Source organism: Lepidochelys kempii, chromosome 2, assembly GCF_965140265.1.
Source record: "Lepidochelys kempii isolate rLepKem1 chromosome 2, rLepKem1.hap2, whole genome shotgun sequence".
NCBI classification, from domain to species: Eukaryota; Metazoa; Chordata; order Testudines; family Cheloniidae; genus Lepidochelys; species Lepidochelys kempii.
The window spans coordinates 83,987,584-84,004,706 of NC_133257.1; the positions used below are offsets into that span (position 1 = coordinate 83,987,584).

Here is a 17,123-nt window from a genome sequence, read left to right on the forward strand (position 1 = left end):
CACCCTGCAGGACAAATGGAAGTCCACTGAAAAGAAGTGACATGATTTAGTATTGCCAGACCTTGTTGTTATGGGCAGATTCTCCGTATTCTTACCTGATGTATGTTCTGAAGCTCTTGGAATGGAAATGCAGTTCAGTAAAAGCTTTTCTCTGCCCATCTTTTGTCTTTCAGTATCCTTGCAGGTTATGGTTGATGACACTCAGCACTCCAAGGGAAGCGCTCAGCTCCCTATAGGATCACGTCTAAGGTAACGGATCATTATTTAGGATCTATTTTAGGTCTGATAGCTGTTAGTGCACATTAAAGATAATTATTAAACTTCTCATTGCTCCACTCATCTGCAGGACCTCCATCAGTGTTGCCCTGGATGTCTTATACTGCTGGAAATTTCAGTCTTTGGCCTTTTGTTTGTACAAAACCTATAGAAACCTCTTACAAATACACATAATAAATGCCATAGGCACCAGCTTCCCCTCTTTCCTGTGTGTGCTTGACTCCCTCTCTGCCCCCGGCCCTGCCTCCACCCACCCCTTCCATGAGGCCCCACCCCTTCCTCAAAGTCCCTACCCCAACTCCGCCCCCTCCCTGCCAATATTCCAACTCCTTCTCCAAATCCCCGCCCCGGCCCCACCTCTTCCCCACCTCCTCCCCTGAGTGTGCCACGTTCCCGCTCCTCCCCCTCATCCCAGAGCATGCGAATGCCTCCAAGAGGCTGTCTCCAAACAGCTGTTTGGCAGCGGCCAGGCGGGAAGTGCTGGGAGGTAGGCGGAGGAACGGGGACATGGCATGCTCAGGGGAGGAGAAGGTGGTGGGGCGGGGGATGAGGGGAGCTTGGCTGCTGGTGGGTGCGGAGCCCCAGAGCGCCCACAGAGTCGGTGCCTATGACAAATACATATCGTTACACATTATGTACATGAATAGTAGGAAAAGAAAGAGAAAAATCATCAGGTACCCAGATGGCTGCATTGACATATAAGCCCCACAACGGAGAGTAATCTTTCTAAAGATACTTAGGATAAGATAGAGAAAAGGGTTAACACAGGAGAAAGGCACTGCCACAACTAAGGATGCCTTATTAGACCTGTGCATAGATTCTTTGTATTCTCAGCTCCATAGGAAATGGATATGGGCACTAATAGATTGTTAGTGTTCTGCTGGGCAGCGTGTATCGAAGTTCATAATGTCTGATCTTAGGGATGAAGAAATGAGTTGTAAGTCTTTATGCATGAAACACCTTTGGATTGGCCTGAGATACTGCTGAATGTGATTTTCCATAATTTATTTTTTCTCTGAGTCTATTCCCCTCCTTCCAAATGTAAAAAATCAGACAAAGTTCAATTGTCAGAAAAATGTCAAGAAAAAAACCAAACCCTTCCCTCTCTTTTAGAATAATAGAATATTAGGGTTGGAAGAGACCTCAGGAGGTCATCTAGTCCAATCCCCTGCTCAAAGCAGGACCAACTAAATCATCCCAGCCAGGGCTTTGTCAAACTGGGCCTTAAAAACCTCTAATGATGGAGATTCCACCACCTCCCTAGGAAACCCATTCCAGTGCTTCACCACCTTAATATCCTAATATCCAACCTAAACCTCCCCCACTGCAACTTGAGACAATTATTCCTTGTTCTGTCATCTGCCACCACTCAGAACAGCCTAGCTCTATCCTCTTTGGAACCCCCTTTCAGGTAGTTGAAGACTGCTATCAAATCCCCCCTCACTCTTCTCTTCTGCAGACTAAATAACCCCAGTTCCCTCAGCCTCTCCTTGTAAGTTATGTGCCCTAGCCCCCTAACCATTTTCGTTTCCCTCCGCTGGACTTTCTCCAATTTGTCCACATCCCTTCTGTAATGGGGGACCAAAACTGGACGCAATACTCCAGGTGTGGCCCCATCAGTGCTGAATAGAGGGGAATAATCACTTCCCTTGATCTGCTGGCAATGCTCCTACTAATACAGCCCAATATGCCATTGGCCTTCTTGGCAACAAGGGCACACTGCTGACTCATATCCAGCTTCTTGTCCACTGTAGTCCTTTTCTGCAGAACTGCTGCTTAACTAGTCAGTCCCCAGCCTGTAGCAGTACGTGGGATTCTTCCTTCCTAAGTGCAGGACTCTGCACTTGTCCTTGTTGAATCTCAACAGATTTTTTTGGCCCAATCTTCCAATTTGTCTAGGTCACTCTGGCCCCTATCCCTACTCTACAGCGTATCTACCGCTCCCCCCAGCTTAGTGTCATCTGCAAACTTGCTGAGGGTACAATTCATCCCATCATCCAGATTATTAATAAAGATGTTGAACAAAACTGGCCGCAGGACCGACCCCTGGGGCACTCCGCTTGATAATGGTTGCCAACTAGACATCGAGCTGTTGATCACTACCTGTTGAGCCTGACAATCTAGCCAGCTGTCTATCCACCTTATAGTCCATTCATCCAATCTATACCTCTTTAACTTGCTGACAAGAATATTGTGGGAGACCGTATTAAAAGCTTTGCTAAAGTCAAGATATATCACATCCACTGCTTTCCCCATATCCACAGAGCCAGTTATCTCATCATAGAAGGCAATCAGGTTGGTCAGGCATGACTTGCCCGTGGTGAATCCATGTTTACTGTTCCTGATCATCTTCCTCTCCTCCAACTGCTTCAAAATGGATTCCTTGAGGACCTGCTCCATGATTTTGCCGGGGACTGAAGTGAGGCTGACCAGCCTGTAGTTTCCCGGGTTCTCTTTCTTCCCTTTTTAAAATATGGGCACTATATTTTCCTTTTTCCAATCATCTGGGACTTCCTTTGTGGAATGTGAACCTACCTCTGGGCAGGAGGAGACTGAAGAGGAAAGAGAGACATAGAGTAGTTGTCTGAAGAAAAGATCTGTCCCATTGCCTTCAGTGCAATTACACCTATGTTTAATCCCGAATAACTAAGAGCAGCAGAAATGGGCCCACTGTACCAATGTTCCCTGTTATTTTTGATAGGCCGTGTGCACAAAAAATTTCTTCTGTGCAAATTTTTGAAACACAGTTCAAATTTGTGTGCCATGAGGCAAATGCGCCCAAGCGAGTAAAATGCTTATACATTTAAAAAGTTTTAATTTGCAATTTGTGTCATTTTATATGGGTTTTCAGATAGAGACATCATAAGTAAAAAAAGAAAAACAACAGTTTGTGTTTTAAATTTAAAATTTTCCTAAAAAAATCAATAACTGATTATCAGCCAAGAATAAGATATGTAATTACAAATGCATTTTAATTTCCTTATTGATCAAAATGTCAAAGACTGCTAAACTAACCTTACTGTTTTTCCCTGCTATCTTTTTCATATGCCCATTCAATATAAACTCTGTCCAGATCTATCAGGCCTCCATCCAGCTGGTAACTCTTAATACACATCAGCATGTCCAAATGATCTACTTGTAAACGATTCCATAGTTTGTTTTTTAGAGTGTTCATTAAGCTAAAGCCATGCTCTCAGTCTGCACTTGATGCTAGGAATGTTCCTCCAATATCCATCAACTTTGCAAGATCCTGAAACTGTTCGTTCTGGTGAGCAAATGTCACCATATCCGGGAACTTAAAACGAATTGGCTTTTGATTCTTTCGGCTACTGCAAACTTGAAGTCATTGTACTGACTGACTATAACAATCTCTTCAACAAGAAAGTCTTTGTATTTTGAACATAGGGATTTGACCTGATGAATTCCAAAATTGAAATCACACTTAATTATTGCTGCACAATCAAAAGCAGACCACTCCTAGACTTCATTCTCTGGAAATCTGTCTGCAAAATGTGCACACAAGATGTTTATGAAAGTTATTATGGAACTGGTATCAATTTCATTATTTTCTTGAGAGCTCATATCTAAGAGAACCTTAACTTTGTCACTCCATAAGACTGAATCTCCAAGGTACTGTCTTCCGATATTGTTCAGTTTACCTCAGGCAAGGTGAAATGCTTCAAGAGGTGTAAGGCCCCGTTTCTGGTGCAGCTTGGATAGTGAAACCAGCTCTGACAAAACATCATTCAAAACTTCTAATGTTATTCGGTATTCCATGGTATTCAGCTTTTTGTGGCAGTATTTAGAAACTGGATCAGTATCTTTGTCTTGCTCAAAATATTCCAGAAAGGATTATAGTTGCGAATAATTGCTCAAAGTGCAAAGTGCCTAGATAACCAGCGCACTTCATTGGCTGAAAGCCACTGACTCACATTCAGAAGCATCCACTAGTTCCTGAAATTTGCATTTGCTCGTGGATGACTGACAGAAGACCGTGTAGACAGTTCTCATTAAGGTTTCGATGTCTCTTATCAGCTTGACCTCTTTCCATGTATCGGAAATCCCCGAGTCTTCCCGGTGTGCAGCGCAATGTTGCTGGACTAAGTGTGGAATATCAAATTTCAGCTGAGCTGCCACACCGTTGAGTTTGCCCAACATCATGGAGACACCATCAGATGTGATCACCATTTTCATTTGATCAAGTTGGTGTTTTTTATAAAACTCTTTGATTGCAGACACTATTGAAAAAGCATCACATTCTTGCAATTGTAATCGTCTACCAGACAAAGTTTTATAGTCTGCAGAATTTATGGATCTATATTTAAAGTAGAGTATCAAGTATCTGTTAATGGATATATCAGTGCTTTCATCAACAGCTAAAGTATGAAACATTGCCTACGCTATTTCATGCATGAGGTCATTTTGGACAATGTAGTTGATAATTTCAAGAAATTCAAAAGCATAATTTTTACTTCTCCAGCTCGCTGGTATGCGCACATACTTTTCCATATGTCATTAATATCCTGAACAGAAAGCACTGAGCTGTTCATTTTAATAGCCAAAAACACACTGTCAATAAGTACCTTGATTTCTTCTGGGTTTGAGCGTTTGTGTTCAAGATTAATTTGCCTCCTCTGCTTTTCAGCTGGACTTTCAAGAATCATGCTAAGCAATCCGCTCCATAAGGAAAGGTTTTTGTTTCTAAGTCTTGTTACACCATCTATATGAGACTTACTTGACGGATGACGCTTTAAGAAATCCAACTTCCATACATCATTCCACATTCTTCCTGTTGAAAATTCTCCTGAAGCTCTGGCATCTCGGCAATATACACAAACCACTCCGTTGTCCTCATCATATATGAATATTTCATGAAGTTTAATAAGCATTACGCTATGTGACTTCGGTGTAATCGTCTCTATAGTCTCATCCAGCCATCCAGATTTAAATGAAGACTTTGTTCTTTTATGCTTTAAACCTCTAGACAGTGACATTTGAGGATTGATTTTCTACCAGATTGGTTTATCTAAAATTAATACTTTTATTATATGGCTACTATTTCAATGAGCTTAACAGCATGACTCAACAAAAGGGCAAATGGGAGATCATTCAGATCAGGATACTGGAAGTTTGTGCATAGCTCCGATCACGTCAATGCATCTGTGGCAAAAAAACATGGGAAAATGGTAAAACATCACGAGTAAATGAAGTCCAATGCCTTTGAAAGATTTCAATCATGAAAACAACACTTAACTTTGTTCATTTCTGGGATCTCTTTGCAGTTCCTTAGCAACTACAGCCAGGCATTTTGACTTATTCACATGTACTTGAGTTTGTACACAGCCAAATGAACAAACTACAAGGAGATGTGTGGGTCCCGACCGTCCCGATGTGATCAACGTTCCATGTTCAAAATGCTGGTGAGGAGGGGTACGATTCATTGCCCTCCTTTCCCTTTCCCCCCCTTCCAGCTAATAGAATCTGGCTGTGTTGATAGATGGCGGGGGAACAATGTCAAAAGTCACCTGTAAATGGGGTGACCAGATCGCAAGAGGGAAATTTCAGGACACATTGGACGAGTGGGGGGGGGGAGAGAAGAGAGCCACATAGCTCCCCTGCCTTGCACCCCCTGAACCCACTATGCCGAGAGCCTCCCCACAACCTCCCCACATTTCCACCACAAATGCACAGTGCTGTGCACATCACTCCCCCACCCAGCGCCCCCCCACCCACAGCTCCACCCAGCACCCCACACAGAACCCCCCACTCGCTAGTTTCCCAAAACACACAGATTTCTCCTTGCTCCCTCCCTTCCAGTGCCCTTCCCCACAGCCCCACCACCACAATTAAACAATGCCCCACACAGATCCCCACTGCCCAGTGACCTGACACACACAGATCTTCCCCACTGTCGAGCACCCCCCAACAGGCCCCCACTGCCTAGCACCCCAAGACATACAAACCTCCCCCACTTCCCAGTGCCCTCCACACCCTCACAGCCCAGCACCCCACCACAGACCTCCCAGACACTCACTGCATCACGCCCTGCCCTCTTCCCTGGCTGCACTCACCAGCTCTGCTGGGAGATCTCTGGCTCCTAGGGTCAGAGTGGCAAGGGCGGGGGGGTCTCCAGACTCTCCAGGTGCTGCGCCCGCCACAGGCGCAAGCTCCATGGCTCCCATTGGCTGGGAAAAGCTCCAATAGGAGCTGCCAGAGCTGCGGAGTGGGGCTTGCAGGCGCTGGCAGCGCGCAGAGACCCTAAGAGCCAGCAGGTCCCTCTGGCTCCTAGGGTCAGGTCAGGTCAGGGGGGGAGGGGCAGAGGGCTCTCTGCCCACTGCTGGCACCTGCAAGCCCCACCCCCGCAGCTCTGATTGGGCAGGAGGGAGCTGGTGCAGCACACTGAGACCCCCTCTGCTTCTGTGCCTAGGGGCCGCCCGCATTACAGGCTCCTGCTGGCAGGTGGGCACGCCGCCAGGAGCTGCCCCAGGAGGCATGGCCACGCCAGCCACTGGACTTTGGTGGTGATGGTGAGCAATCCCTGATATCGGGACAAAGGGCACAGTACATATTTTTGTTAGTCCAGAACGTGCTATTTTACCCTTTATTTGCTTGGGAGTTTTAGTAATAAAGTTTTATGCCTCGAATAACTCTTCTTTGGTTTGTCCTTTGTATGCTTGTCTGAATCATTTGGCCTGGTTCTCCTAAGGACAGTTAAGTAGGAGAGATGAAACCTTTTGTAGCAGATCAGATATTATGAACTTTAGTGCAAACTGTGCAAGAGGGTGCTAACTAGAATAGTGGAGATCTATTTCCCATGGAGGCCTGAAAAGGGGAATGGAGCTATGGTTAAAAGACTGAGATTTGTTCATGATGAGTTGGGGTGAGAGAGGAATTGTTGTGGTTTATCACTATGCAGATGAGATTCAAAACTGGAAGGAGGCGCTTTACTCAGAATGTACAGAATGCCTTTAAGCTACTTGTTTTGACATTGATACAATAGTGTGTGATGCATTAGGTTTGATAAAAGACATGGTATTGGATCAACCCTCCTGGAGAATTTGTGCTTTTGTCACAGGTGATTTTTTTTGTGAGAAAAGAATTAATTCTTTTGTATTTTAAGCTTACTGGTTGTATTTTATGGAGAAACCAGAGGCTCCTGCAACCAGAGGAAACTGTAGTCCAAGTTTCTGTTGAAAACATAGCAAAGGGTAGGCTTGCTGAGAAAGGCTGGGGCTGCATAGATGCATATGATTTCTTCCTGGCTTGTAGACTGATAACAAGGCTTGCTTCTGATGTTGTCATAAAGTCCTGTGCCTTTAGATCCAAAAAAAAAAAAAAGGGCTTGAAAAATTAATAGATTTTCCCTTCAAGCATCAGCCAACATATGTAGACAAGTATGAAATATGCATGCTTGAATGAAAATCTCTGACACCACCACCACAACCTTAGAGCCATCCACCTCAGAGTGTTAGTACATTCATATTGTGTCAGGCTGGAGGATCTGTAACTCCACTAAAATATCTATGGAAATTTAAAAATGTACTTTGTGAAATATTTTGAAAAAACAAAGGATGCATTCAGGTAAATTAAAATGACTAATTTCAGGTGATAGGAGGAAGGTGAAGAAAATTCTGCCACCAAAATCTTAGCTCACCTGTTTGTGTGCAGATGTTGCTTTATATGTGATACCTAAGATCAAGTATTGTGAATCTTAAACTCCTTTCAAATTACAGAGTTAGCTTGGAATTTACTTTCTTTAGCAGGCCAAAGTCAAACTTTATTGTTGTTTCAACCTAGACTGCTAATGTAACGTATGTACATTATGTGCATGACATGTATGGAATGCATGATGGAGCAGTGTGCTATACAGGTATTTATTGGCATGAATTTGGGATCATTGGATTTCTCAGGAGTGGCAAAGACATTTGTGAGTTTTGCAGCTCACCTTAAATGAGTGTCCATAAACCTTTTTACCACAGCATGCTAAGGTTTATTCCGGATACACCATATAGATTACAGGGAAAAAATAAAATGTTCAAAAGTTTAATTTTTTTCATTTGGACTATTTCTTGTATCCCTCTCTCTGGATAGGTAGATGCTTTAGTTACCCTGCTTACCACTGCAGAGTCAGAGGGAGGAAAAACAATTGAATATGTATCAATAGAAAATCACCTAAAATATCTTTAAAGTCTAATATAGTGGATTCTTGTCACTTTGGAACAGGGGAAATCTTCCTTTCCCAACCCTATAGAGCTCGTTGTTCTCTCTCTCAAGGATGAAAGATACCAGGCTTAAAGCCATGACATTCCTGTGCTAGAAAAGCTGTTATTAGCCCAAGCCTGGATCTTGCCATCCTCGACTTGGGGCCTGGGTAATTTTGGAGAAAAATTCCACATTTGAGGTGGGAGGGGATAATGAGGAAACATTTCCCTGGCAGGTTAATTTAATAATATGACATCTGTTCCAAGCTGCTGAGGGATCTGGAGGGCAAGAATAAATTAAAGGGAGTTGATGCATAAATATATTCGCTGTAAATCAAACCTCGAAGCCCTCACTAGGCTTTTGTTCAGGCAAAACTCTTCTGGCCTTTGTGTTTTTTACCTGAATACGTACTGAGCAAGCCTGAACAAGAGCTTCAGGATTTGGCCCCAAATATTTTTTTTCTTTAATAGGTCATAAAGACAACAAAGTCCCCACAAGATGGCACCCTCTGCTTACACTGAGTGTCCTTTACCAGAGAGTCTTAGACGTATTCCGGTATTTCTCTATATCCAAACACAGTTTGGAATTCATTGGAGAAGCAAGATTAGAAGTTTTAATAGGTTCACCCCAACATTATCAAGGCAACCCCTAATCATCAGAATAAGTAGCTATTCTTTCCCCTTAGGAAAAAACACCCACCCATTGACTCTTATAGTATTATTTGGTCATTTAAGTTTTAGATTTTTTAATTATTTGCCGAATGCCAAAGGACTATTTCAGTATTTAACACAGTGTTTATAAAATAATTGTGTTTTCAAATGTTGTATTATATATTAAGCCTTTCCGTAATCGCACAGCTTATCATTTTTAAGGGAATACTTCATTCAAGTTATAGTTCCTGAAACCCCGGGGAAAAAAAAGAAATCTTTAATGATCATAATAGGATTGTAATTGTATGTTTTTGAGAAATCGATTTGAGCTCAAATAGCTCATTTAAACATGTTTCACCAAAACCATTGAAATAGGAAACAGGAGGACTAAATTATTGCTGCTTCCTGAATTCTCTGCTGATGAGCCAAATAATTAAAATGTACTGTAATGGCTCCTGCAGTCTGTATTTCTTTGGGTAATTCTCGGAAATGAATCTGAATTTCTACCGTAGAGGGGGAGCAAGAAGATCGTCGAAATATCAAGAGGGTTGGAAGCCAGACGGTGGTCTTCCCACAGCGCTTCCATGCCTCCACGTCATTTTCAGTAAAATAATATCGGTGGATTGAGACCTCCCAACGGACGGATTCCCTTAAGAGTCCCTCAGCAAATGAACTTTTAATGGAAATCCTCTCTCTTTTCCAGTCTGCCTCTGCTGCCCTGCCAGGAGCTCAAATCGCAGACACAAGACAGGAAGGAAAAGGGACAGACAGTGAAAATTAGACCTGCAAAGTAACATGTACTGCGCTCCGTTCTTGTCAGTGACAAGTGAATCAGGGCTTGCGAATTTTTAATCATTTCAGTCCTCTAATGGGGATGCTTGCGGCCGAAATTAATATGCGATATCATCAAACAAAGGACAGTCTCGGACCCTGTGGCGTGGTTTCGCAAATAGTAAGGGATGTTTTCCAATCCCGCGCATAGAAAAATATAATGACACGCGTAGAAGGGGCTATAGCTTGCTGTAAATATTTTGTTGCTACAGTGATTGTGAGATATCATGACGGTACAGGCTGAATTATGGCATTGCTAATGTTCCTCTACCCATCTGGGAGCGCTGTATAAAAAAACAAATGGTGAAAATGTTATTCCAAGTCAGTCTTTTGGTTGCCACATTTCCCAGGTTCAGCACCGCAGAGTTTGGACAGCTCCACACTGGGAGCCTTCAGCTAATCAGTCCACCCACCAGCCAGCAACTGTCAATTACAAACTCTAATTAGAAAATTACTGAGAAGCCTCCAAGACTTCAAACAGCCTTTATAACAATAACAACAACAGTAACAACAATAACGTATTTCTTTATTTAATTGCCCCGTTGAAGGGAACATATGCACCACATTAGAATCCTGGGCTTTGCCAAACGAATTTATGTAGAAGTTATCACATCAGAGCTCATCCTTTCAAACAGATCTGCTCTGTGGTTCGGCTGCTGAGACCACCCTTGAGGATGGGGTCTGTAAAAAGCCTAAAATTTCCTCAGCAGCTTCTTATCCCTCCCCACAACTTGAGTCAGAGAGAACTTGACAAGCATCAAATCTTCTAGACCTCTGCGTAAAAAAAAAAAAAGAAAAAAAAGAAAAAAGAAAAAAAAGAAAAGAAAAGAAAAGAAAAAAAAGTGTGAGTTAAAGTGTTTATGAGAAGCTTATGACTCTCGATCAGATCATCCGCGAGGACGACACAGAATTGTTATGTTCCTTGAGGAATTGGGGTGATGACGTCTTTTCTGATACCCGATTATTACGTGACTGAAAAAAAAAAACCTCATTTGATTCCTGAATAAAAATCCGAACGCCACAACAGTGCAACAAACAATACTGCCGCCCTTAAAGGTAACATGCAGACCGATGTTTACAAAGAGGGCTCTTGATAAAGCAGGGGGGTTGCAAAGATTTTGTTGCTAATTGCATTAAAAAATCGAGCTGCGGAAGGCTGGTCAACTTTGGAGGCACAGAGAAAGAAGAAGGAGAAAGCTGCAGCCGAAGCGAGAAGCATCTCAGTGAAGGAAAAGATCTGGGGAAGAGAACATCTCACTGCCAGCAGCTCCAGAACAGCCTGCTTCTGCTTCCCGTCTTCTCTCTCCCTCCCTGGCTTTCTCTTCCCCGGTCTTGTGTTCCCTTCTCTCTTTCTCCCTTCTGTCTCCTTCCTTTCCTCCCTCTTTCTTGCTCTCCCTTCCCTGACAGACTCCACTCCAGATCCGTGCTGCCTGCTACCTACAAACTTTTTGGAGCGGATCCCCTTAAGCCAGCAGACAAGTAACTGCAGCTCTTCTGCCTTCGGCTGCTTTGCTCGTCAGAGAGGCGATACCACCAGAGGTTTAACTATTTCGGCTGCAACTTGGGAGACAGTTTTTTTTTTGTTTTTGTTTTAAATCTACCCTTTAATTGCGCAGCCAAACGCTCTTAGTGCCGGGTGTTAAGAGTTTGATGGTAAGGAAAATGTATCTCAGGCATCTCAGCAGCTTTAACTGGAGAGATCGGGTTTCCTTAGCCCAGGCACTTTGTGTGTGTGTGTGCGCGCGCGCGCCTGTGTGCTGGGAAGTGGGGGTTGTGTCTGGTTGTAATTGAAGACGCGGCTCCACACAAATCGCGCACACGTTTTGTTGTTGTTACATCGAGCACACTTAAGACTTGATTTCTAACTGGTTAGATTTTGCTCGTGGCAAAGCTAGAGGGGAAAGGGAGCGTGAGGGAAGCATTTTGACAGCTGCTGTTTCTTTCTTCCCTGATACACAGAGTGGCAATGTGTAGCAAAGCGATCCTAGCGCTACTGGTCTATGGGATAATAATGCACTGCAGCGTCTACTGCTCACCTGCTGCTGGATTTCAATACCCTGCGCTAAGGTAGGTGCCTTCTTTATCCCTCCCTCTTCCCAGTCCCTGCAAGACTCGCATCCCTGGCTGTCCCCGTCAGTTATGTCCTTGCATCTTGGTAATAGAGAGCAGAGAGCACTGGCAGGTAGTTGTCTCCCAGATTCTGTGTGTGTCTGATAGCTTTTACTCTCCCTCTCTTGCGAACGGAGTAACGCTCTTCCGAGCAATGAAAAGCACCCAGAAAGAAAAACTAAAGAGCAAAACCCCGCCGCCTCCTATTTACCGACTCCATCTACCCTCTTGGAGAGCGGGGAAAAGAGACTGGGGACTGAGGCTGCTTGATTAAAAGTCCAATTTAGTTCCTGTGGCAGGGAAACTAGAATAGATTCTTATGTTCGCCAGGAGATGGAGGGTTTAATGGACTGGCCCCTTTCTTCCATCAGGGCTTCTTAGCCAGAAGGATCTTGCGCTGTATTATTTCCTACACACGAGTGCCTTACTCTTATCCCCTTTTCTCCTAAATAATAGGGAATAGCTCTGACTTTGGTCTTGGTGAAAGTATTCGATTTCTGTTAACTGGGGTCCTGAATGAAGCATGGTTCTCAGAAGCCAGCGTAAGCCTTATAGAAAAAAGCTGATTAGCCTTTTAGTGGATCCATTTTTCTATATGAACTACAGTGCAATAACACATAATATATATATTTCCGGCCACCTCTGAGCCTAACTTGAGTGGCGATAACCTGCGAAAAAGGAGTTGACAGGTACTTCCAGAATAGACAGTACCTAGATGAAAGCATTTTGAAGCATACAGTTAGAAAAATATTTTAATGACACATTTCTGGCAGAAGGGTTTACCAGCTATTAAGGAATATGTGTAGATATAGATAAAACTTAGTTTTACAACACATATAATAGCTCTCTATATTCTCTCTCTAATATAGATCTAGATATGTTCCAGAATTAAGTTCCTGTATCATAGCAGGGTAGAATCTGTCCCCACCCTGTGATATTGGTTAAAGTACTTTAAGTACTATTTTCCAGCTCTTTTTTTAGAAGTTCGCTGGATGGGAGAGGGGGGCTACTGTAGTACTCAGGGCTGGGCAGAGTGTGATCCGGCTCACTCTTCCTGAGATCGGTTCAGGATTCCGTAAGACGCTCTCGCGCTCACCAGATTCGGAGCAGGATTGTTAAGACACCGGAGCAGAGCTGCCAGGATTTCAGAACTAGCTTCACCTATCGAGCCGAGTGTAGGGGCAGCCCCCAGGCCAAACCTATATAACAAAGGACGACTTCCCAGCACTTTATAGCAGGGAGTGAAGCTTTACACAGCGGCAATCAATCAACTTCTGGCTCTAGCCTGCTGTAAATCTGGCTTCCCTTAACGAGCAGCGCTTCTTACAACAGAAGAATGGGGGAGCTTTCCTATCCACCCATCTTAGCTCCCTCGGAAAATTATGCAGCTCTATTTATTCCGCCCATTAAGTCCCACAGGGGACACGCTCGTGGTTCAGCACTAATGTGCGTGCAACATCTGAACTGCGAAACTCACTCTGGAGCTCATGTGAACGGTCGGAGCTTGCCCTTGGGTGCGGGGCAGCACACGCTCCGGAATGGTCTTAAACGAAGCAAAGCGTTACCCGGGGCTTTGGGATTCAGGTCAGCCTCGCCGCAGGGCCCCCGGATGCCAGAGCTGGGGGGAGCCGTCCCCGTATAAATGGCCAGTCCTTCCAGAGGGCGTTAGGTGGGGTGAGAAGGGCCATTGGTTTGAGTGGACCGGGCTCGGTTCATTGAAGCGCCTGAATTAGCAAGAGCGAAACACTTTACACGCATCTATTATTAATCTCCTTGCCAGAGCTCGGAGACAAAAATAGCTGCCTGAAACGCTCAGTGACCTACATCTTGCCGCAGAGAGAGAGAGGGGGAAAACAAAACTCAAGCGATCTTCAAGGACAGAGACACCATTCAACGAAAAACACAAACAAACACAAGCCCCACCCCGATCCCACTTGGTGTGAGAAAGGAGGAGCAGTCTTTTGCTAACGGCAGAGTTTCTGATCTCTTGGGGGGCCTGGAGGCGGGGTGGGTGGGGGACTAGAGAAAGCTGGTGTCTTTCAATGGGAAGTGCTGTTTTTCTCTCGCTTAACTTATAGCCCCCCTCCCATGCGCCTGGGTATGTAGTTTGGAAAGCGATCAGGATTCGTGCTGGGAGAGGTGGGTAGTGATCAGCTGCTTACTTGGCAGCCCCTGGACTTGTTTCTGGCCCCAGCCTCGCAGCAGGTTGGTTTGCTTGTGTATTTCTCTCGCGCCTGGCCCTATACTGATGCGGAGGCGGGGGAATGAAGTGAAGGGGCGGGGGGTAGAGGGGTAGGTGTAATCTTGTCTGTGGGCTCCTCTAGCAGGGCCTTCAGTCCAGCCTCGGAAGTGCCCATGTTAAAACCCACTAGATCCCTGGCAGAGGAGTAGCCCTTAATAACAGTGATCAAATACTCCTATGTGTAGGATTTTTCAGGAGGCGTCTGAATTCTTGCCCTTTGCTTTCCGGGCTAGGCTGGAAGATGAAGTTTATGACGAGGATGGAAACACGCTGCAGGATTTCGCCTTTGACAACGACCCCCTTGGCATAGCGAACCCTTCATCCATGATAGACGACATGTACACCCTGTACTACCCACCGGAAAAGAGGTGATTATGGGATGCCCTTGGTGGGGCGCATGACTTGAGCTGGAGCAAAACGATCCCTGTCCATCCCATTCAAAAAAGCCGCCCCAGATCTCTCCCTCTGTGCCCTGCCGCCCGAATAAAGGCTCGAGCAGATTAAGAGCGTCCCTTACCTCCCGGCAGGCGGGGGAGGGGGAGGGAAGCAGGCTGCCCGCGGAAGGGCCAGTGATGGCACGCCGTGAAACACACCAGACGCGCCAGGCGAGCGCTGCGCTCAGGAGATGAGCCGGGTGGCTGGGAGGGCCCTGCTGTCCCTGGGGGTCCTCAGGCGGAGGCCGCCCTCTGCACCCAGGGTAAATAGAAGCCACCTGCCAGCCAGGGGCTTCCTTCCGCCATCCCGCCTTGGAGTGAGGGGCTGCTGAGGTCCGGTCCCCAGGCTCGGACACTGATCTTTCTTTCTGTGTTTAATCTTTGTTTCCTACTTAGGCACGCCGATGGGATATTTAACAAAGCCTACAGGAGAGTTCTGGGTCAGCTATCCGCTAGGAAATACCTACATTCTTTGATGGCCAAACGGGTGGGGTAAGATTTGTATTCGTTGTTTATTTCACTTAAGGCGAAACCATCTTTCTATTAAACCACGTGTAATGTATCACCGGTGTATATTTGTTACGCTCGCTGTGTGGTTGGTGTTTCGCGCACTAAGCAACACACCCCTCTTGAAAATGTCAAAATCCACGAGGGTTTTTGCTCGATCTCATTCTCTGACTCCAAGTGAAAGGTGCAGTGAAAAACCCAGATGGCTAGTTGATGATCAAAATCTGGTCATTGTAAAGAAAGTCCAGTAGCCCAATGATTCAGTAGCCCAGAGATTCAGGCGATAGCCGGTGGGAAGAATCGCAACAAGAGATCCCTCGTAAGTGGAGATCTGGGTATTTTAAGAGAGCTCTCCACTGTAAAGAATAGAATTCACCACACCACAGTGTAGCGGGGCTTAAACAAAACGCGTTTAAAGTCAGACATCCTGGCACGCGGCAAGCCCAGTGTAATGAAGATAATTTCGGCAGAAGGTAACATTTTAATAAAGCCCATGGGGAAATAGATTTCATTTTCACAATGAATAATTCATGGCATGAATATATTGTCTCCTGACTGTCGGCGTATATTATGATCAGATTTCAACCTCACCGCGTGTTTAGATAGATTCTTGTTTCGTTCTGCCTCTCTGATGTCTACACGTTGCTTTAGTTGCTTCATCCCCCCTCCCCCCCCCCGCCCGCCCCAAATCGAACAGCTTTGGAAAAATAAACAAAACAAATACAGCTTTTCCCTAAGTGACAAATCATCATCAGAATCTGGAAAGGTTAAAGCAGCCCGGGGGCCACCAGAGCCAAAATGCAAAGCGGGGAAGGCCTCCAAAGTGCAGGCAGGACAGGGGAGTGGCTCCGGATGTTGCAACTGTCCTTTGCTTTGCAGCGGTGCCAGCGGCCTGGAGGACGACTCGGAACCGCTCTCCAAACGGCACTCGGATGGCATCTTCACAGACAGCTACAGCCGCTACCGGAAACAAATGGCTGTCAAGAAATACTTGGCAGCGGTCCTGGGGAAAAGGTATAAACAAAGAGTTAAAAACAAAGGACGCCGAGTAGCGTATTTGTAGCGCTGAGTAACCCACCACTCCTGTGTATACAGAGCCCCCCCCAAAAGAAAAACAAAAGTCATTTCTAAAGTGACTGAACAATCACCGCTCCTGTGTTATCTAAACATGTATTTATGTATGAAGTAAAGCCATTAAATGAATATTTTGATAATAATATTGTTTTTCTTTTTGTATAAAAGCACTAGAGAAACGCACAGATCTACTTTGTGGACCAATCATTAAGTTATATATAATATATAAATATATATATATAAATACGGCTGATAGAGAACAATTCTTCATATAAAGCCTGCACAAGAACAAAAAAATCGCCTGAGCTGTTTATGTTTTTATATAAAATAAATAGAAAAAAAGACAATCATTGTTTGAATATTGCTCCTATTTTTGTAAGTGAAATTTAAAGGAGAGTATTTTTATCCACGACAGGGTCGAAGACATTAATAGTCACCATTTGCTACTGTACATAGACACTGATGCCCTGCTACAAGGGGGTTATGGTGATAATGATTTGGAAGAATTGCTGAAGCAGATTCTTCTCCCCAAGGAGTCTCAAGACAGGCTCCTTTACCACTAGCCTATTTTAAGGGGGCAGTGCCCCCCTCCCCCGCGAAAGATTTCAATTTTTCTGCTTTCTTTGATTCCACTTTTATATGCATTTGTGTCTCTCAAACACTGAGCTTAGAAGATAATTCTCCTGTGGTGAAACAACAGCTCTGTCAAAATTGTGCACCTCTGACAATTGGAGGGGAAAAATATTTAGCCCCATTCATGGTTCTTCTAACTGATTGGGCATAGCTACATTACAAAGC

The 17,123-nt window shown here is 44.7% G+C and overlaps 1 protein-coding gene across 4 annotated transcripts; it reads left to right on the top strand.

Moving 5' to 3' along the window:
- Window positions 1-230: 230 nt before the first annotated feature.
- On the top strand, window positions 231-16,468 carry ADCYAP1 (adenylate cyclase activating polypeptide 1). 4 transcript variants are annotated; one of them, XM_073331447.1, is made up of 5 exons: window positions 231-249; window positions 11,919-12,026; window positions 14,496-14,678; window positions 15,141-15,236; window positions 16,131-16,468. In XM_073331447.1, exons 2-5 carry the CDS (start codon window positions 11,926-11,928, stop codon window positions 16,312-16,314), a joined length of 564 nt encoding a protein of 187 aa, XP_073187548.1. In that variant the 5' UTR covers window positions 231-249; window positions 11,919-11,925; the 3' UTR covers window positions 16,315-16,468. The 4 variants fall into 4 exon arrangements, with proteins under 4 accessions (XP_073187548.1, XP_073187547.1, XP_073187545.1 ...); XM_073331446.1 differs by lacking the exon at window positions 231-249 and adding an exon at window positions 10,897-11,015; XM_073331444.1 differs by lacking the exon at window positions 231-249 and adding an exon at window positions 11,033-11,612.
- Window positions 16,469-17,123: the final 655 nt, after the last annotated feature.

Coding starts and splice junctions, on each gene's coding strand:
- ADCYAP1 (XM_073331447.1), top strand. CDS start 11,926: ATGTGTAGCAAAGCGATCCTAGCGCTACTGGTCTATGGGATAATAATG. Junction 12,027..14,495: donor TTTCAATACCCTGCGCTAAG/GTAGGTGCCTTC, acceptor TCCTATGTGTAG/GATTTTTCAGGAGGCGTCTG. Junction 15,237..16,130: donor TTGATGGCCAAACGGGTGGG/GTAAGATTTGTA, acceptor TTTGCTTTGCAG/CGGTGCCAGCGGCCTGGAGG.